At 42.6% G+C, this 21729-nt stretch overlaps 1 protein-coding gene and 1 pseudogene across 7 annotated transcripts in view; one reads left to right on the top strand and one right to left on the bottom strand.

The window, feature by feature from the left end:
- The window catches only part of TEX56P (testis expressed 56, pseudogene), a 60929-nt pseudogene extending 44150 nt beyond the window's left edge, over positions 1-16779 (top strand). For both annotated transcript variants that reach the window (NR_199081.1, NR_199080.1), the window contains 3 exon segments: positions 7975-8072; positions 16154-16374; positions 16498-16779. The product of NR_199081.1 is annotated as a testis expressed 56, pseudogene, transcript variant 2 (transcript).
- ECI2 (enoyl-CoA delta isomerase 2) lies at positions 698-21593 on the bottom strand. 5 transcript variants are annotated; one of them, XM_078000987.1, is made up of 11 exons: positions 21427-21593; positions 19542-19694; positions 16781-16879; positions 16385-16573; positions 13904-13973; positions 12186-12288; positions 11301-11421; positions 4807-4896; positions 2328-2471; positions 1219-1353; positions 698-1020 (listed from the first exon to the last, which is right to left on the bottom strand). In XM_078000987.1, exons 2-10 carry the CDS (start codon positions 19647-19649, stop codon positions 1264-1266), a joined length of 1014 nt encoding a protein of 337 aa, XP_077857113.1. In that variant the 5' UTR covers positions 19650-19694; positions 21427-21593; the 3' UTR covers positions 698-1020; positions 1219-1263. The 5 variants fall into 5 exon arrangements, with proteins under 5 accessions (XP_077857113.1, XP_077857111.1, XP_077857112.1 ...); XM_078000985.1 differs by having other exon boundaries at positions 19542-19704; positions 21530-21593; XM_078000986.1 differs by lacking the exon at positions 1219-1353.
- Positions 21594-21729: the final 136 nt, after the last annotated feature.

Raw genomic sequence — 21729 nt, 5'->3', positions numbered from 1 at the left:
CATTTTGGATTACAATTACTGGAATAAACAATTTAGAACTAAAAAGTTAAGAGATTTGGTGAGTTAGCTAACTTTGACCTTGAAGGAAAGGTCAAACGGAAGACTAGGAAAAGCAAAATATCCCATCCTCTTCTGTAGCCCTTGGAATTACACCCTCAGTCCTTGTCAAGTGATAGCTATGAAATCAAGACAGGATGTTGCAAGGTCAATCAAGGGAGCTTGCAGGTATGCCTTCCATAAACCACCACATGAAACAACGGGACTCTCTAACAAATAAGAAAACAATTACTGATGCAGAGCATTGCTTTCCAATGAAATGACCCAATTTTCCCTTCATGCCTCTTTATTAAATTGTCCAAAAAAAAAAAAAACCCAACTAAGATTCTTGTTTTCTAGTAATACATTATTCCTTCCATTTTGCTCCCTTGCTAGATGGCTGAAAAAGAACATGCAACCCACCGAAGACCTCAAGTCAGTGATCTGTAGGCTGTCCGCATTTGGCCCAATTCAGTCAGTCACTGTTTGTGGACGTCAAAGTGCTATAGTGGCATTCAAAGACATGACTTCAGCCTGTAATGCTGTGAGTGCTTTTCAAAGTAGGACCCCAGGCACCATGTTCCAGTGTTCCTGGCAACAACGATTCATGTCAAAAGACGTAAGTCTCTCTACTACCAAAAACTTATGTGAATTCTTAAGCTTGTTTTACAAAATTTTTATTCATCAGGGCCGTAGTGAAATATCATCATTGTAACTGATATTTTAGTACTGCAAAAGGCACAATGAAGCTTATTTAGTTCAAGTACTAGAAATCAGAGGTAACAGCACATCCTTCCTTGGACATGCTTTACTCCGCTGTAGTGGTCATCACAGTTTTGATTTTCTGGATAAGAAGTTCACCACCGCATTCATGCATTCATCTGACAGCCATCTTCCCTGAAGGACACTGCATTCTTCAGCATTAACAGCATGTAGTTTTTCTTTCTCTCTATTCCTGATTATCTCTTTTGAAATTCTCATGGCCTGGAAAAACAAAACCAACAATAAGGTGAAGAGTTCATCTAGGCTTGAGGTGGTGGCTCATGCCTGTCATCCCAGCACTTTGGGAGGCCGCAGCAGGCAGATCAGTTGAGGTCAGGAGTTCAAGGCCAGCCTGGCCAAAATGGTGAAATCCCATCTCTACTAAAAATACAAAAATTAGATGGTTGTGATGGTACATGCCTGTGATGGTACATGCCTGTGATCCCAGCTACTCAGGAGGCTGAGTCAAGAGAAACGCTTGAACCCGGGAGGCAGAGGTTGCAGTGATCTGAGATTGCACCATTGCACTCCAGCCTGGGTGACAAGAGTGAGACTCTGTCTCAAAAAGAAAAAAAAAAAAGTTAATCTAACAGGAGTGGGATTACTCTATGATTCTGGTTCTTGTTTCTCCCATGTTCATTTAATGAATCCTGTTAAATCTTTTTTTTTCCTGAGACACAGTCTCACTCTGTCGCCCAGGCTGGAGTGCAGTGGTGCAATCTTGGCTCACTACAACCTCCACCTCGCTGGTTCAAGCAATTCTCCCTGCCTCAGCATCCAGAGCAGTTGGGATTACAGGCACCCACCACCATGCCTGGCTAATTTTTGTATATATTTTTTTTAATAGAGATGGGGTTTTGCCATGTTGGTCAGGCTGTTCTTGCACTCCTGACCTCAGGTGATCTGCCCTTCTCTGCCTACCAAAGTACTGAGACTACAGGTGTGAGCCACCATTCTCGGCCCTAATGCTGCTAAATCTTAAGCTGCATGTATAATATAAGACAGGGCTTCTTGAAATTCAGTGTGCATATAAATCACTTCAGTAGGTGTGGGGCAGACCTGTGATAACACATTTCCAAAAAGCCTCAGGTAGCTGCTCAAGCATCTGGTTCCAGGACTACATTTTGAATAGCAAGAATATAAAAGCAGTCACTCAGTCACTACCACATATAAAAACAAAAGTGCTACACAATAAGACTCTCCTAAAGTAGCTAATCCACGCTTCTCACCTGGATTCCAAAGGAAAAGTACTCAGCAAATACTGCCTAGCATCCTGCTCAAGCAATCCCCATACAGAATTGCCCCTCCGTCCCCACACAGAAATGGAAGGTCTATTTGATAAGTTTTGTAAAAATCAGTACTGTATTTCCAACATTACTACAGTTATTTCTTAATCCCAAATTTCGATGTGCTTAGAGGTAACTGAAGATGTGTCTTGTGTTTTTTATGACTTATTCTCTGAAGGCAAATACATTTTTCTCTTAGGAAATCATTTTCAAGGTTCTTACAAGTAAAAGATAAATACTAACATTTGGGGGAAGCTTTGCAAATGCCTTCAGCCTGGTCCAGACTTCTTTCTGAAAAGTGCTATCAGGGAAAACTTCAGTAACAAGTCCTTGAGCACATGCTTCTCCTGCTGTTAACTTCTTTCCAAAAACAAGCATCTCTGTTGCCTGAAATGAAAAGCAAGAAGCAAGGTTAAGACAGTAACTTAATAAAACAAGGCTTCCGTTAACTGCTTTCAGGAGGCTGAGAGAGATTTACTCATAGTCTTTTTTTTTTTTATTTTTTTATTTTTTTGAGGCAGAGTCTCGCTCTGTCGCCCAGGCTGGAGTGCAGTGGCGCGATCTCGGCTCACTGCAAGCTCCGCCTCCCGGGTTCCCGCCATTCTCCTGCCTCAGCCTCCCGAGTAGCTGGGACTACAGGCGCCGCCACCACGCCCGGCTAATTTTTTTTTGTATTTTTAGTGAAGATGGGGTTTCATTGTGTTAGCCAGGATGGTCTCGATCTCCTGACCTTGTGATCCGCCCGTCTCGGCCTCCCAAAGTGCTGGGATTACAGGCTTGAGCCACCGCGCCCGGCCTACTCATGGTCTTTTGAGGTTGCTGGTATTTCTCAGTAAGGGAGAAGCTGATGACCTCGGTAGGCAATGGTCTGCAAACTGTGTGCGGAGACGGGCTCCCGGGAAGGTCTGTAAGGGCTGCTGCTTCTGTGTGTGTCGTTGTTGGAGGGGCAAGATCAGGGGGCCCAGGGCAGAAATGACCTGAAGCAGATGCTTGATTCTACAACCCACAGCAACTGTGATTTTCCATTTTATACACTATAAACTACTATTATTATTATTATTATTTTTTTTTTTTGAGACGGAGTCTCACTCTATCCCCAGGCTGGAGTGCAGTGGCCGGATCTCAGCTCACTGCAAGCTCCGCCTCCCGGGTTCCCGCCATTCTCCTGCCTCAGCCTCCTGAGTAGCTGGGACTACAGGCGCCGCCACCTCGCCCGGCTAATTTTTTGTATTTTTAGTAGAGACAGGGTTTCACTGTGTTAGCCAGGATGGTCTCGATCTCCTGACCTCATGATCCGCCCGTCTCGGCCTCCCAAAGTGCTGGGATTACAGGCTTGAGCCACCGCGCCCGGCCCTATAAACTATTATTTTAAAGAGGCAAAAAGGAAAGAAAAATCACGGTCATTGGGTCAACCTTTAGAAACTTTCAAAATTCCATTCTCTGGAAACTCTACCCAGTGATCTGGCTCTGAGAGTTTTCTTTACCTGCACTGGTACTCAAATTCGTTCTATTTGACTGAAGGAAAGTAAAGACTTACAGTTACGCTTCTGAAAAAACTGAAGACATTAAGCGGATATCCTCTCTACATCTGCAATTTCTTTTCCAGAAAAGGAATGCTCTTCTTTTTTTTGAGACAGGGTCTCACTCTGTTGCCCAGGCTGGAGTGCAGTGGCACGATCTTGGCTCACTACAACCTCCGCCTCCTGAGTTCAAATGATTCTCCTGCCTCAGCCTCTTGAGTAGCTGGAATTACAGGTGCCCGCCACCATGCCCGGCTAATTTTTGTATTTTTAGTAGAGACGGGGTTTCACTATGTTGGCCAGGCTGGTCTTGAACTCTTGATCTCAAGTGATCCACCAACCTCGGCCTCCCAAAGTGCTAGGATTACAGGTGTGAGCCACTGCACCCGGCCAAGGAATGCTCTAATTAGTTAAATGCTGTAAGACTTGTAGAGTCAGTTCTGCCCCCTTCCCAAGTTCAATTCAGGGTCTGTGATAGCCTAATGAGAGTAAAAACATACAAGTTTTTAACAAAATCCTAATACGCAATGAAAACAGGCTCAATTCCCGCTGCCCCACTTTGAGATCTTGAAGAATATTTGCCAATTCCTTTTCCTATAACTCAGCTTCCAGTCTTGTCACAATCCCCTTTAAGTCATGCCACAGGGCATTGGCAACAAGGAAACACAGTGAAAGACCTGAGCGGCCACCTAACCAGCCTGGGAGAGAATACACCTGTGAGGCAGGCCGAGGGAGGGGCTGCTGTGATTGGGAGTGGCTCTGGCAGCAGTGAGCCCCCAAAACCTCCCATCTGTTGGTACTTACCATAACTCTGAAAATGAAGACATCATCATGTTTCTCCTTAGGAGACACTGGTCATCCATAAAGGAACCGAGTGGCCTCCAAACTCAGGGGACCAAGGGAGGCTGGCACAGCCCTGGTCCTTCAAGGGACTAATACCACACAGCTGCAAGGCGGAGGTGTTGTGCTGCTTGCAATGCAGCTAGCACTAAGCAGCCAGCTGAAAGAGGATCCCAGTTCCGGGAGTTGCAGAGAGAATGTCTAATTTTCCTGCATCGCAGATACTTCCCATAGCCTGATTCCTCCACTGGTAAAACTCTTAGAGTTGAAGAGCAAATAATTAGCTTCTCTTTTGTCCGTATCAGCAAGGGAAAGAACGGAGAGACCCATACAATTTTATTTTTAAACATTCCAAAAGTTACCTTGGCTGGGCTCATTATCTTCGGAAAAGTGTAAGACGAGCATCCTTCTGGACTTTGGCCGAGGTGACTAAATGGTGTATGAAATGTTGCCTGCAGGGGCAGGAGAGAAAGAAAACCATCCTTCCATGTGTGATTTTTTTTTTGTTTTCTGAGACAGAGTTTCGCTCTTCTGCCCAGGCTGCAGTGAAGTGGCGTGATCTCGGCTCACTGCAACCTCCGCCCCTCGGGTTCAAGCGATTCTCCTGCCTCAGCCTCCCACGTAGCTAGGATTACAGGCATGTGCTGCCATGCCTGGCTCATTTTTGTATTTTTAGTAGAGACGGGGTTTTGCCATGTTGGCCAGGCTGGTTTCAAACTTCTGACCTCAGGTGATCCACCCGCCTCGGCCTCCCAAAGTGCTAGGATTACAGGTGTGAGCCACCGCACCTGGTTTCATGTGTTATTTTAAAAAATCACGATTTGCTTATAACTTCATAATACTTAATACTTATTTAAAAATTAAGATTATGTGGTTAATATGCACACACAATTCACCATTTAAAAGTGTATAGTTGGATGAGTTTTAACAAATACAGACTTATGTAGCCACCACCGCTATTGAGATGTGGAACATTTCAACCACCCCGAAAGGTTCCGGGGGCCCTTCTATAGTCAGTCCCTCCCTCCCACCCACAGGCAACCGCTAATCTGTTTTCTCTCCCCACAGTTCTGACTTTTACAGAATGTTGTGTAAGTGGAATCCTACATTCTGTAGCCTTTTGAGTCTGACTTCTGAGAGTCACCATGCTGTTGTATAAGTAGTTTGTTCCTTGCTATTTCTGAGTAGTATTCCTTTGTATGGAGGTACAATAATATGTTTATCATTCACCAGTTAATGCCACTGGTGTTGTTTCTAGTATTCAAATAGTTGTACCATTTCACATTGCCACCAGCAATGTGTGAAAGGCTACTATGAAGAAGGCTGCCATGAAAAACAAGTTGAACACCTTAAATATACATAGTCGTGTGTTGCTTAACAATGGGGATATGTTCTGAGAAATGCCTAATTAGGCAATTTTGTCATTGTGCCAACATCATGGAGTATACTTACACATACTTGGACACTACAGCCTGCTGCACACCTAGCTATGTGGTCCAGCCTACTGCTTCCAGGCTACCAACTTGGACAGCATGTTATTATACTTAATACTCTAGGCAGTTATAACAAATGGCATTTGTGTATCTAAATATATCAAACATAGAAAAGGTAGGCCGGGTGTGGTGGCTCACCCCTGTAATCCCAGCACTTTGGGAGGTGGAGGTGGGCAAATCACCTGAGGTCAGGAGTTCGAGACCAGCCTGGCCAACATAGTGAAACCCCATCTCTACTAAAAAATACAAAAATTAGCCTGGTGTGGTGGTGTGCACCTTGAATCCCAGCTACTCGGGAGGCTGAGGCACAAGAATTGCTTGAACCTGGGAGGAGGAGGGTGCAGTGAGCTGAGATCATGCCACTGCACTCTAGCCTGGGTGACAGTGAAAAAAAAAAAAGGTATAGTAAAATATGGTGTTACAATCTTAGGGGACCACCGTTTTACATGCAGTTTGTCATTGACTGAAATGTAGTTATGCCGCACCTGACTGTACAATTCTTATTTGTCAATTATACCTCAATGAAACTGAAAAAAAATTAAAAAATAAAAATGTTCAGATAATTTTAACAAAAAGGTAGTTAGGAACACTTGTGTACAGGTCACTGGGTGAAAACTGAGTGTTTGCAATTATCACAGGTAAATACCTAAGTGGTGGAATGGCTGGGCTGTGTGGTAAATGTATATTTAGCTTAGAAGCTGCTAAACTGTTTTCTAGAGTGGTTGTACCATGTGACATTCCCACCAGCAATGTATGAAAGTTCCTATTGCTCTACATCCTCACCAAACCTAGTTATTAAAAGTCTTCTTCATTTTAACCATGCTAGTAGGTGTGTAGTGGGGTCTCACTGTGGTTTTAATTTACGTGTCCCTAACCATTAATGGTATGAAGTCTTTTACCATGTACTTATTAGACATATGTATATTTTCTTTGGTGAAGCAACTGTTAAGATATTTTGTTCACTATTTTTTAAGTTAGGCTGTTTACTTTCTTATTATATAGTTGTAAGATGCACATTCAGGTTGCAAGTCTTTTATTAGAGCATCAGGCAAATCTTTTCTCCTGCTCTGTGGCTTATCTTTTCATTTTCTCAGTGGTTTCTCTCATATGGTTTTAATAGCCCTTTACATTTCATTTTGTCTAACCTATTCATTCCTCACCATTGCCCATTTTTATTTTAGCTTTATAGACAAACTTTAAAAAATACTGTAGAGAGATCAGCTTTTGTTACATGAGTTGAAAAACTGTTTCCAGGCCGGGCGCGGTGGCTCAAGCCTGTAATCCCAGCACTTTGGGAGGCCGAGGCGGGCGGATCACGAGGTCAGGAGATCGAGACCATCCTGGCTGACACGGTGAAACCCCGTCTCTACTAAAAAAATACAAAAAACTAGCCGGGCGAGGTGGCGGGCGCCTGTAGTCCCAGCTACTCGGGAGGCTGAGGCAGGAGAATGGCGTGAACCCGGGAGGCGGAGCTTGCAGTGAGCTGAGATCCGGCCACTGCACTCCAGCCTGGGTGGCAGAGCGAGACTCCGTCTCAAAAAAAGAAAAAAAAAAAAAAAAAGAAAAACTGTTTCCTCAATCTATCATTTGTCTTGATTTTGCCCCAGTGGTTTTTTGATTGGCTTTAACTACTGGAATTAATTCCATATTGGTTATTTAGTATATAGTCATTTTTAGTTTTTTTCATTTTTTTTACATTTAAGAAACATTTTTGTTTCTTGATGAGTAAATTATGAAAGAATGTTAATTTAAAATTTATAATATGTATTTAGATGATAAGAATATCTAAATTTATCTAAATTTTCATATTTAACTTCAAAATTTGGCCATATGTATCTAAATTTTATCTAACTTCAATACTAAGAATATTTAGATTTCATTTCCTATAACCAGACACGGTGTTATTTTTAATGCATAATTGTTAGAAGATATAAATCTATAATGTATGCTATGCAGCATATAAATAAAAATAATCAAAAAATCAAAATATTTTAAAAAGTTTGTTAATGTCATGTATCTTCTTTTTTTATCCAAAAGAAAACTTATTCAAAAAAATGTACCCAGAAGACACAGCCTAAGGAATGTAAGCAGGAAACTGAGAAAACTGCCAACAACAGCTAAAGGGACACAAACAGGTACATGCCAAGTTGCCAATAAGCAGCATTTAAAATGCTTATTTTCAGAAAGAGAGCAGAAGATGGAGTTAAGGGTTTAGGCTCTGGCATCAGACTACTTAGTGACTTTGGGAAGGTTTCTTGCCCTCTCTGGGCCACAGTTTTCTCATTTGTAAAATGGGAACCAATCCTTCTTTTTTTGAGATGGAGTCTCGCTCTGTCGCCCAGCCTTGAGTGCAGTGGCACAATCTCGGCTCACCGCAACCTCTGTCTCCCGGGTTCAAGCGATTCTCCTGCTTCTGCCTCCTGAGCAGTTGGAATTACAGGCATGTGCCATGACACCCAACTCATTTTTGTAGTTTTAGTAGAGACGGGGCTTCACCATGTTGGCCAGGCTGGCCTCAAACTCCTGACCTCAAGTGATACACCTGCCTTGGCCTCCCAAAATGCTGAGATTACAGGCATCAGCCACCATGCCCAGCCTAGATTGTAAAAATTATTTTTGCCACATTGGAGGAGAATGTTTGTTTTTATAGACAGGGTCTCACTCTGTTGCCCAGCCTTGAGTGCAGTGATGTGATCTTAGTTCACTGCCACCTCTGCCTCCTGGGTTGAAGCAATTCTCTTGCCTCAGCCTCCCAAGTAGCTGGGACAATAGGCGCCCACCACCATGCCTGGCTAATTTTTGTATTTTTAGTAGAGATGGGTTTTCTCCACATTGGCCAGGCTGGTCTTGAACTCCCGACCTCAGGTGATCCACTTGCCTTGGCCTCCTAAAGTGCTGGGATTACAGGTGTGAGCCACTGCACCCCGCCAAGTCCTTCTTTCATAGGGCTGTTCTGTACATTATGTGAATATGTATGCATGTATGCGTATACTTATAATAAATACAATGCATGTAACAGAGTGCCTAAACAGTGACCACTCAAAGATTTATCAGTTATGATTTCTACCTTTTTCTTAACTCATACAGGAAATGTATCATTTGCTGACAGAGCTAATAGGCATTAGTAACGATTGCCCACAGTACAAAATAGATAAAATGTACTAATTAATATTTTGGTTATATGGGTTAAATATTAACCCATCATTTAATATATTTATTCTTGAAGCCAATAATGATAAATCCTATAAAACGATTTTTTCTACAGCCTTTTCCTTTAGCATATTTCCATTATTTTATTTATTTTTTGCTTATATATTTTTTTGAGATGGAGTCTCGCTCTGTCACCCAGCTTGGAATGCTGTGGTACGATCTTGGCTCACTGCAACCTCCACCTCCTGGGTTCAAGCAATTCTCCTGCCTCAGCCTCCAATGTAGCTGGGCTTACAGACACCTGCCACCAAGCCCTGCTAATTTTTATATTTTTAGTAGAGATGGTGTTTCACAATGTTGGCCAGGCTGGTCTTCAACTCCTGACCTCAGGTGATCTGCCCACCTCAATTTCCTTTATTTTAAATTGATGCTTGGTTTATTAGATTGGGTAAACTTTTATCAGCAGATACTATTTGACAAATAAATTTTACTTTTGGCCAAATTTTTAAACATTTAATATACATATGCAATATACATTATAATATATAGACTAGATACGTTTTATATATATTATGTATGTATCTTCTCTGATTTCAACATTATAATTTATATCATAAGATGGAAGTCATCAAAATTTTTAAAAGGATGATGTAGGCCAGGCTCGGTGGTTCACACCTGTACTCCCAGCACTTCGGGAGGCCAAGGCGGGCGAATCACTTGAGGTCAGGAGTTCGAGACCAGCCTGGCCAACACGGTGAAACCCTGTCTCTACTAAAAATACAAAAAAATTAGCTGGGTGTGGTGGCGTGCACCTGTAATCCCAGCTGCTCAGGAGGCTGAGTGGGAGAATCGCTTGAAGCCGGTAGGTGGTGGCTGCAGTGAACCAAGATCGTGCGGCTGCACTCCAGCTTGGGTGACAGACTGAGACTTCCATCTCTTAAAAAAAAAAAAAAGATGTATATTGAAAGTAATTTTCAATTCAGTGGGAGAATCAGAACAAGATTCAAATACACTATTTGCCCTCCAAGTATTAAAGAAAGAGATCCCCAATTTTAGGTCAGGAGCTATTGACCCAGTCCCTGTTAAAAGCAGGTCGATGACTAATCAGTCACATAACACAAGACTGTGAACGGAGACATTGATCTCTGCCTCTGAACAGAAACCTCCACCTACAAAGGTTGGGCAGCCTGGCACCTAGAATCTCATTTGCTGTTTTTTGTGGGAAAATTATTCTTAAGAATTAGGTCTGTCAATACATCCAATCTGGTTCAATGGAATCCAGCAAAAGAAAATTCAAAGAATTAAGGATGCTATTATATGGTCCTGTGTATCAGTGGGGAAAATTACCTCTGAACAAAACTAGAAATCTCTTCAGTGGTAAAAACCATGTTTCCTAGAAGGCTGTAATCAGCACATTTTACCATCACATAAGCATAAGTCACTGGAACAATCTGATGCCCTAAAGGTGGTTATTAGGTGCTTGTAATGATAAAAACTGGAAACAGCCTAGGGTTCCAGCAGGCAGGGACTGGTTAAACAAGATAAGTTAATAACCCAAATGTTAGGACTGGTTATCTCTAGGTGGTAAAATAAGGAGTGATTTTTACCTTGTAGCTTTTCTTGGTACTTTTTCATATCTTTCAAAATTTTATTTTCTACTATGACATATATATTACTACTATAGTAAAACTAAAAACTAAAATCTATATAATGCAATGGTGAACACAAGGCTGAATTGTGTTCTGGGCAAGGAACTTCTCAGAGCTTCAGTTTTCTTATCTGCAAAGGGAGTGAGAGTAGATAATGCTCACAGTTCCTTCTCATTCTAAAATTCTAAATCCATTTACTCAGTAAAAAGGATTAAATAATCCCTTCCACAACCTGCAAAGATGCTGTTCCTCCCTCCCATAACAAATTTTCCAGTGTCTCCTGAATATTTCAGAGTAACATGAAAACTGAGTACCTGTTGTGGAACTTGATTAGAATCTACAACAATCAGAGTTGGAACAATGTTTACAACAAAATGCAAGTTAATAATGAAGGAAAAATAAAATCAGTCAAATTAGACTAATGCTTTGGGAAAAATCTAAATTCAGTTAATTCTACCACAAACAACATGTAACCTGCTTATGACTGGCAATGCTGAAGGAGGATTCAAAGGCTCCCGTCTCGTGTTGCTTGCCTGACCTCTTGCTTTCTGGGAGCTGACTTACCCTGTCAGATGCATACACGGCATCGAATAACCCAAGGAGGGTGACGGAGATGCCCACAGCTGGACCATTGACCACTGCAATCAGAGGCTTAGGAAAATCTATAAAACAGCCCACAAATTCCCTACAGAAATGGAAACACAAAATCATGAAATGTGCCAAAGCAGCATGACTGAAGCAAGGGCAAGACGGTCTGACTCTGAGATAAAGCCTTTTGTCAGGCTGGGTATTTCCACTGCCACCACCGGCAGCGCCTCCCTGTCCTGCCACTTCCCTGATCTTCCGCACCAGATTCATCCAGGGCATCCATTTGAATGGCAGTGGATGGAAGACCAACCGGAGAGACCTACAGGTCAACCCTGGTTTGAATCCTGTATTCTGGACAGCGAGTTCAGGGCTGTAAACCAGCCGCAGTCTTAGAGATGAGGTTAGGTGACTGAGCACACGCTGCAATATCACAGCAAGTGGGAATGGCAGATTTGGCAGGAAAAAAGAGGAAAGCTCCATGACGTCCTCCTGTGTTTTATAAGACTCCTCCGCGTCTCCTACTTTCAGCATTCATGGAAATCGCCCATTCCGCTGGCTGGATGAGAATTTGCCACATTCCTCTACCTCAATGCAAGATAATTTTGTTTACAACTATAGCTCACTCTTATGTTTTCCAGTCAAATCTCATGAGACCAGCAGGATGAACAGGTAACAGAGGTCAAAGACAGAGAATGAATGCCCACCTATGGATGGAGGCAGTTTAGAGAAATATGCTTGTCCAAAGTCACAATTAACTGCACTGACACAGAGAAGTAGATATTTCACTTTTGCTCAACTAACTACCACTTTGATGACTAAGAACGGGCGCTCTGGGATCACAGGAAGGTCGGTTACTCTTACCTCAGTAAGATGGCACCATTTTTAGCTTTCTCCTCTACTCCACCAGGGGGAATATCAGTGAAGTTAGTCAGGTCGTTCCCACTACTGTAATAGTCACCATTTCCTATAAGTAAGAAAATCAACAGATCCCTCATTCATTCATCCTGTAATTCTTGAGTATCTACTGCATGGAAAACTCTATGGTTAGACACGGGAAATACACTGGAGAACCAGCGATGGTTCCTGCCCTAACTTACCAACTAGTGAGTACACGGGACACTGATCTATAAAAACACACAGATAAATGTAGCTAATGCCACTGCTGAAATAGAGGTGCATCATGAAATGAGGGTATGTACCAGGAGGGCTGGTCTAATCAGGGAGTTCAGGAAAGAACTTTCCTAAGGAAGGGACAACTGAATTGAGATCTGTGCAAAGGCTCTTCAGAGAGGTTATCCCCAGTGTAGATGAAATAAGAGCCACTGTAGCTGACTCAGAGAAAGCCAGGGGGAAGTTGGTGCAGGGTGTGCACTGGCAGAATAGACCTGACGGTGCTTCGTAGATCCCATGAGGAAGTTTTTTCCTTTATTCTAAGAGCCATTGAAAGTGTGCTTCTGAGTGTGCGTGTTTAATTAAAGTATAATTTATGTATAATAAAACAACCAGTTCTTAAATGTTCGTTTAGTTGTTTTAATATTTTTAAATACCCACAAGATCACCATCCAAAACAAGATACAGAACATCTCCGTCACCCCAGAAGTTTCCCGTAGGCTCCTTTCTAGCCATCCCACCTGCTCCAAGGCAATCACTTTCTGACTTCAATTTCCACAGAGAAGAACTTCTGCCTGCTGTAGAACTTTCTACAAATGGACTCATATAAATATGTGAACTCCTGTCTTTATTTTGCTGAACTGCGTTTTAAATATGCATCCATGTTCTTGTATCATTTATTCTATTTTATTGCTGAGTACTCCATTGTACAAATAGTCAACAATTTGTTTATTTATCCGTGTGTTTTTGAACATTTGAGTTGTTTTCTGGTTTTGGCAGTTATAAATCAGGTTACCATGAGTGCGCCTGTAAAAGTCTTTTTGTGGACATTATGTGTCTTAATTTATGTTGGGTAATTGCAAAGAAGTGGATATCTGTGGGTTTTTAAAAATATTTTTTGTGTATTTATAAACCAGAGTATGACAGTACTGGAAAAGAACTTAGAGTTTTAATTATTTATTTATTTTTTGAGACAGAGTCTCGCTCTGTCGCCCAGGCTGGAGTGCAGTACTCTGACCACCTCCTACTCTGCCCACACTAGATAAGCCTTAGCACCTCCTCTGAGTTCCCTGCTGCTTCGTACTTTCTACCCTCCTCCTCTTTTGAACATGATAGTCCTCTGTTAATTCCAAAAGCTCCAGGACTATTTCTTTCTTGTTCCCTTTTGGAAAAAAAGTGGTTCGCGATCTCGCCTCACTGCAACCTCCACCTTCCGGGTTCAAGTGATTATCCTGCCTCAGCCTCCTGAGTAGCTGGGATTGCAGGTGTGTGCCATCACGCTTGGCTAATTTTTGTATTTTTAGCAGAGATGGGGTTTCACCATGTTAGTCGGGCTGGTCTCGAACTCCTGATCTCGTGAGCCATCCGCCTCGGCCCCCGGGTCTCAGAGCTTTTTAACTCAATTTCCTATCTATTAAGACGCCCCTCAAAATAGGAATTTAATTAGGATGTCTGAGAAAATCTGTTACCTGTTAAAACAGTGATGGCTGAGTCATCCTTGCTGGCAGCTTTAAGTGCATGCATAATTTCATGATACATCTGTGTAATGGGAAGACAAGGAAAAGAAAAGAACTCTGAACACAGGAATCATCCATCAATGGATTCACTAAATGTCAGGCTGGAAGCCTGCTCTCAGCAAAGTGCCTAACATTTATTTTGGTTGTATTTTATCACCAAAAAAGGTGGACCGATACACCTGAAAGAATTTTCATTCCTTTTACAATTACTTGGTGCATATTATGTACCTGGTGCTATGGTAGGAGCTGCTGGCTATAAACCACTTTTTTTCCAAAAGGGAACGAGAAAGAAATAGTCCTTGAGCTTTTGGAATTAACAGAGGACTATCATATTGAAATGAGGAGAGGGGTGGAAAGCCTGAAGCAGCAGGGAACTCAGAGCAGGTGCTGAGGCCTATCTAGAGTGGGCAGAGTGAGAGGTGGTCAGAGAAAACTTTCTACAAAGCAACGTCTCTGTTGTGACCTCAAGGAAGCCCCTGGCAGTCTGGGAAGTGTCTGGCTGGAATTTTCAAGACACTGTAATGGTATTCAAGGAAGGGGCCGCAAAATTTTAAATCAGCAACATTTCTGAAAATCTTGGACATGCAACTATATAGCTTTTAATGCATTTAAAACAGGTGCAATTTCAATCTTAGATGAGATTTCAGTGTGTGAAAGAATGAAGAGGCCTGATACTTATAGATATAAATACACTGCAAAAGAAACATGGACTTCACATAAAACAGCTGGCCCTCTGTATCCACGGGTTCCACATCCATACATTCAACCAATCACAGATCAAAAATATCTAGAAAACAATTCTGTGTCTATACTGAACATGTACAGACTTTTTCTCTTATCATTAGTCTCTAAACAATAAGGTATAACAACTATTTTAATAGAGCATTTACATTGTATGCAGTATTATAAGTACTCTAGAGATGATTTAAAGTATATGAAAGTGTATATAGAGGTTATATGCAAATATTACGCCTTTTTATGGGTGACTACAGGTTCCGCGGATTTTGGTGTCCATAAGGAGGTCCTGGAACCAATCCCCATCAGATACCAAGGGATGACTGTACATGAATAAGCATCTAAGCATTTCTCCTGAGGGAAGTGATAAGGAACTCACTCCATCATTATTATAGTTATAACACAACACAGCAGGGCAACTGGTGAGACCAGGATTAGAAGATGGATTATCAGGGTTTCTTTTTTTTTTTTGAGATGGAGTCTCACTGCGAGGCCCAGACTAGAGTGCAATAGCGTGATCTCAGCTCAACCACCACCTCCCCAGTTCAAGAGATTCTCCTGCCCCAGCCTCCCCAGTAGCTGGGACTATAGGCGGGCACCACCACGCCCAGCTAATTTTTTGTATTTTTAGTAGAGATGGGGTTTCACCATGTTGGCCAGGCTGGTCTTGAACTCTTGACTTCAAATGATCTGCCCACCTTGGCCTCCCAAAATGCTGGGATTACAGGGGTGAGCCACCACGACTGGCTATCAGGGTTTCAATTTAGGTTTTGCTGCTTATTTGTTATGTGAACTTGAGCAAGTTACTTCTTAATCTAATTATCTTATTATTAAGAAATGATAACAGTAGGCTCCTTGTGAGGATTAAATAAACATCTGTGTAGAGAGTGCTGGCACTCATTAGGCACTCTGTACAGAGCAGCTGTGATTACCATAGCTGTAGAGAAATGAGTCAGGGCAAAGTGGAAATAAAGTTTGAGCATTAAATGCTTTATGAGTTGAATGACATATATCCCACTTTAGGAAATTCTGAAGATGATTTTAAAGTGAGTATGCTCTTTCTGCCACAATGGAGGTTACTGACCCAACAGCTATAGTCCTCTCAAATTTTAGTCCCAGTGGAGCACCAAGCATCCAATTAATTCCCTATAATTTTTTTCAAGGAGAAGGGGCTAAAGTGGTTATTTTATTATCATTCTAGTTCAATGAGAGATTCAAAGACTAAAGTTGCCGAGTGAAGCAGCTACTTTAAAGCCGAGTTGAGTAATGATTTAAGATAAAGTCCTTCTCTCCTTTCTCCCTATACTTGTAAAAAATGAAGCCCCCATGCAAGCAGAAAGACTTACTTTCACGTCTAAGTGACATGAAGATACTTCTGGGAGCAGTCTACACCAACATAGATGGCTTCTATGCGAATTCTCTCACAGTAACATGTTTCATTTATATTATTTGTGCTTCCATCATTAGGAAAATCACGGTGCCTTTTGGGTATATCAGAACCTACCTGAAGTTCACAAACTCTAAACAATGAACGCTCGACTCTGTTGTATGAAGTAGCCACAATTACCAACCTTCCTGCACAAATCAAACAAGACATACCATAAAATAGGAATGATGCTGAAACTCTACAGCTTTTGCGTGAAACACATAGAAGAAGAAAAGAAAAACAGGACAAACTCCGAGGGCAGGTAACATTACCTCCACGTTCAGGGCATTTTTCTTTGTGGGCCGGTTTAACATGATCTTTGTGATGCCATCTTCGGAGGTCACCATCAGAGTTTCATACCCAGTTGATTTCCTGTCTGTTCCAGGCTCCACCTGACTAGAGGATTCCAATGAAGAACTCAAACTGGACACCAAATCCACATAGTTCTGCCTGGCAGTTTCCTGAATGGAAGATGACAAACAGCCTCAGTCCATGGTCAATGAATAAGCACGTTGAGAAAGTTACTAGACTAATAACTAGCATCTTGCAATGAAGAAAGAATAGAAGCACATCAAGATCTTGAAGGCTCCATTTATAATGGCTTAATGAGAAGCACCAAACTTCTTTAGAATGACAGCAAATAAAAGCAGAGTAACTAGTAAATTCACCTTGGGCAGGCTGCCAAGGGCATTCCATGCATCCCATTTGGCCTTGTTGATCAAGTCAAATACACCTGGTTTGGGCATGTTACAAGGTCCTTCAGTGGCCTGTGAAAAGGAGAGGGGCAATATAGTCAAGTGACCATGTAAACTGGATCCCTAAATATTTAAGACCCATAAAATCCACAGGCGCATGAATGCCTCCCCCAAATCCTTTCACAGGGTATGTAAATTGATCTGAATTCTCCCCTCCAGTCTTTTTGGTGTTATTGCCAAAAATGCACAAACAACAGAAAAAAGACTGGAAATAAATAACTGCCTGTCTATGAAAATAAAGGTTTTGGGGAAGTACTTTCTAAAAAAATCTAATGATTCATTAGTTTTATATTGGTAATCATATTTTCCACAATCAATCAAAATATTCAAGCAAACAATCTTTAAAAGGAACTAGTCAACAAATATTTGGAAACCGACAGCATATTCCAAAAGCCCATCTAAAGGTACAAAAAGTCACCACGAATTCAGTGGTGGACTTTTGGTACCTGGGCAACGAAACTGCAGCTGAGGGGCTAGGGTGGGGCTGTCAGAGCCACTGATTCTTAGGAAACTTAACTGAAAAACATGTAAGTAAAATGCAAAAAGGAATTAAATTTTATTTTTGAGGCTAGACGGAGTGGGTATTTTGAGATGAATAATTATATCCCATTCAGCTACTTTTCAGAAATGGCAATTCAAAATTCCACTTAAAATTTTAAAATTTTATAATACAGTTAGCTAAAAGAGGAAAGAAGAAAGAGTCTTTGGAAAACAGGCCGGGAGGCTCACACCTGTAATCCCAACACTTTGGGAGGCGGAGGTGGGTGGATCACCTGAGGTCAGGCGTTCGAGACCAGCCTGACCAATATGGTGAAACCCCATCTCTACTAAAAATACAAAAATTAGCCAGGCATGGTGGCGAGTTCCTGTAATTCCAGCTACTCGGGAGGCTAAGGCAGGAGGATTGCTTGAACCTGGGAGGTGGAGGCTGCAGTGAGCTGAGATGGTGCCACTGCACTCCACCCTGGGTGACAAAGCAAAACTGTCTCAAAAAAAAAAAAAGAAAAAGGCAGTAAAGGAGGCTATGAATTTCTTTAGATAGAGATAGTGTCATCTGGCAAGAGTTAGCCAACCTAGAAGTTAGAGGGAACACAGCCCACAGCATAAGGGCTTGCCCTTGTCTCCTGACTGTCCTCAATGCTACCACCGACTGCAAGGCTGGAGGGCGCCCAAGACCACCCTCAGGTGCAATAATTTACTAGAAAGACACCCAGAACTCACTGCAAGTTGTTAAACGCACAGTTAGTAGTTTATTAAGGGAAAGGATAGAGATGAGAATCATCCAAGGGATGGAGGATTGGGGTAGTAGCAAACGTGGAGTTTCCACTGTCCTTTCCCCATGGAGTCAGGACAGGGCACCTCTCCCCGAACTGATGTGACAGGGAGTCCTGCCAACCAGAGACGCTCAGCTCATCAGTCTCAGTGTCCAGAGTTTTCAGTTGGGCTCCATCACCTGTGCCTGACTGTATAACCTGAAGCCCCCACCCTAAATCACATTGTTAAGACAATCCAGGCAAATAAAGACACTCCTATCAGGCTTTAGAGATTCACTTCCCAGAAGCTAAGGACAAAGCCACACGTCCTTTGGGACAAGGTTAAATTTTTTTACTATACACACCCATATGAAAGAGAAGCTCATACCCATCATAGCACAGAAAAACAGATAACACAGGAGCCCAGAGAGGCAGATACGTCGGGGAAGTCTTTGGCATTGAAACTTCAAAGCTTTAGGTTTTACATTTTGTTATAAACATTTCCAAACATACCAAAGTAGAATACGATAATGAATTCCCAATACCCATCATCCAGTTTCAACAACGATCAAATTGCCTTACTTGCTTCATCTCTCTCTCTTTTCTTTTTTTCTTTTTTTGACAGAGTTTTTGCTCTGTCACTCAGGCTGGAGTGTAGTGGCGCAATCTTGGCTCACTGCAACCTGATTCAAGCGATTCTCCTGCCTCAGTTTCCCAAGTAGCTGGGATTACAGGTGCACGCCACTACGTCCAGCTAATTTTTGTATTTTTAGTAGAGACGAGGTTTAACCATGTTGGCCAGGCTGGTCTCAAACTCCTGACCTTAAGGGATCTGCCCGCCTCAGCCTCCCAAAGTGCTGGGATTACAGAAGTGAGCCACCATGCCTGGCCTCATCTATCCCTTTCTTTCTTTTTTTGCTTAGAGAACTTCAACTATCCATTGTTTCACCCCTATATCCTTTAGTATGCACTTCTTAAAAATATCAACATTTTCTTATATAACCTTGACACCATTAACAATGATTTCTAGGTATCTTCTAACACTCTGACCTTATTCAAAACTTCCCCAATTATCTTAAAAATACCTTTTTCAATTGATTTATTCTAATCAAGAGCTAAATAAGGTCTACAAATGTGAATATTATATCTCGTAAGTCTCTTTTACTCTGGCATGACACTGAGGCACTTTGTGCCTTGATAATATTTCAAGGTCTAATATTAAAAAACTTGCGCGCATATACATACATACATATATATACACACACACACACATATATATATACACACACACACACACACACACTTAAGAGGGAGCAAGACAAACCCAAAATATTAAGGCTACATTTTAGTAAACACACAGTTTATCTACTTAAGGAGTCATTTGCCTAAAATTATTTAAATGTCAGACCGTAGGCATTTACCTGCTTATACAGTGAGTAGAGTTTTAGCTTCACTTCATTTCCTGGATCCTTCTTCAAGAGTTTCACTTGATTCATTGCATTTTCAAAGTCCTTCTGACTGGCTCTCATTGCTGTTCTATTCAGGTGCAGCTGAACTACTGGGAAACTAATGACCTGCAGAGAACTACAATTAGGCAGACTGATTTCTATATGTTCCCAACCCTCACATTTCTGCAGCCTGATTTCTAATTGTTCCCAACCCATACATACTAAAATGCTATGTTTGTCCATATTTTCTTTATACTTGCCTCTGCAAACTGGCTGCAAATAATTGGCTGTAAGGATTCCAAGATAGTAACTCAATACGGAAGCTAACAGTACTAACTTTAAATAAATGGAAAAGTAAATAACCATCCAGGGAAGTATTTGTAAGCAATTTAAGATAAAAACAGCCAGAACAGGAATACCATGTAAATTTTGCCAAAAGCAAGAAGTGAAGCGCATGCAAGACAGTGAACAGCAAGAGACCAAAAAGCTAAAGTGCACAGAATTTTGTAACGTGTCCCAAAGTCCTGAAACAGCCTCTGCACTCACTGATAAGCCATAAACTATATCAGGTCAATTCTTGTCTCTTTGCTGGAAAACCGGTTTCCAACATACACACAGGTGGAAGGAAGGGAGAATGGATGTGAATATACAAGAAATATTCAAAAGGGCATAGGAACAGTTGCTGGCATTCCAGACAGAGCCACAGCCTTCTCAGCAGATGGGAGGGAATCTACCTGCAGTGGAAGGGAGTCAGTGAAGGAGGAGGCTCAGCAGGCGTGCCTCCTTTTGTGGGGATGTTTAACCAGCCAGCCAGGAACAGAGCAGAAACAGTAACCACCGCGGGGTGACGAGCAGGTTTTTAAGCACACATAGTGAGCGGGGGTGGGGTGGCAAACTTCAATGCACAGGACTCAGGCAGGCCACAAGCAAAAAATGGATGTTCACGACGATGACCCGGAATAGTAGAGTTAATGGCATCAAAGATGATTAAAATAATACAGGTTACAAAGCCCAAACCTCACACACAAACACAATTACGTAACTCGAAAATGGTACAATGAACTCTAGGTTCAAACTTTGGACTATTAGTAACTGATTCAGTAAGATCAGCCTACAGTAAGTTTTATATTAAAATGATTTTCTGTAAAGGGAAAAACTGCATCTTATATGGCAAATTCCAAGTAGAAAACGAAAGAAAAATTTAAAATGTCCACAAAAAGAAGAAACGTCAAGTTTCCACAAAATGTGGAACAAATTATTTATTTTTAAATAAAGCGTGAGTTTTAAAAACAAATAGCAAAAACACGACCATTTAAGAAATACATAAAGTCGGGAAAATCACTAATAATTTTACCACTTCAAGGCCACCACCGTGTTTCGGTTTTGTTCCCTACACACAGATTCGTGCGGGGTTCCCGGGACCCCTGGGACGTGGAGCGTGCTGCTTAGCCGTGACTGCGTACCCGGCCATTTCACTTTATAGCATACGAGTTCTCCAAAGGGCAAAGAGTGTTAAGTCCACACGAGTGGTAACGGCTTGCGTTTACCTCGCTTTTAGCAAGCAACGCTTTGCACCCCAGAGGCAGCCCGGCTGGGAAGTGCAGGCCCGGGTGTCCGGGGAACCACCGTGCCCAGCTGGGGCGGCTCACCCGCCCGGAGTCCGGCCCCCGGAGGATGGGAGTGTGCGCGAACGCAGGCGGAGACCTCGGGGACTGCGGACAGAGAACCATAGCCCTGACCTCCCGACGCGCCCATCCTGACCCCTCTGGGCCCATCGGTGCAGGAGGGCGCGCGAGTGAGGTGGTTATCCTTTAGTACTGCCTCCCTGGAAAACCAGCAAAGAAAGTCCTGTTGCCACCTAGACAATAGGGAAGGAGGGTCTTCCAACGGCGATGACCTTCGCCTGGACAGCGGTATCCTGCGGGAGACCTTGGGCCGGGAGGCCGGGGCTCCAAGCTTACCTCGGACACCAACGCTGTGCAAGTCTCCAGGCCAAGTGCGCCATCGCTACCCGGTGGGCGGCTCAGGGGCGGGGCCGGGGCTCGGGGGCGGGGCCTGGGCTCGCGGGCTGCGGAGGTTTGGGGGTGGGGCCGGGGCTTGGGTGCGGGGCGGGGCCGAGAGCAGAGCCCAGGCAGGAGCCTGGGGCATGGGCGGGGCCAGG

Source organism: Macaca mulatta, chromosome 4 (genome assembly GCF_049350105.2).
Source record: "Macaca mulatta isolate MMU2019108-1 chromosome 4, T2T-MMU8v2.0, whole genome shotgun sequence".
NCBI lineage: Eukaryota > Metazoa > Chordata > Mammalia > Primates > Cercopithecidae > Macaca > Macaca mulatta.
This window is presented reverse-complemented; position numbering and strand designations above follow the sequence as displayed.

Coding starts and splice junctions, on each gene's coding strand:
- ECI2 (XM_001094776.5), bottom strand. CDS start 21,573: ATGGCGCACTTGGCCTGGAGACTTGCACAGCGTTGGTGTCCGAG. Junction 12,289..13,903: donor AGCCATCACTGTTTTAACAG/GTAACAGATTTT, acceptor TCTTACTTATAG/GAAATGGTGACTATTACAGT. Junction 4,897..11,300: donor CCGTGTATGCATCTGACAGG/GTAAGTCAGCTC, acceptor CTGCCCCTGCAG/GCAACATTTCATACACCATT.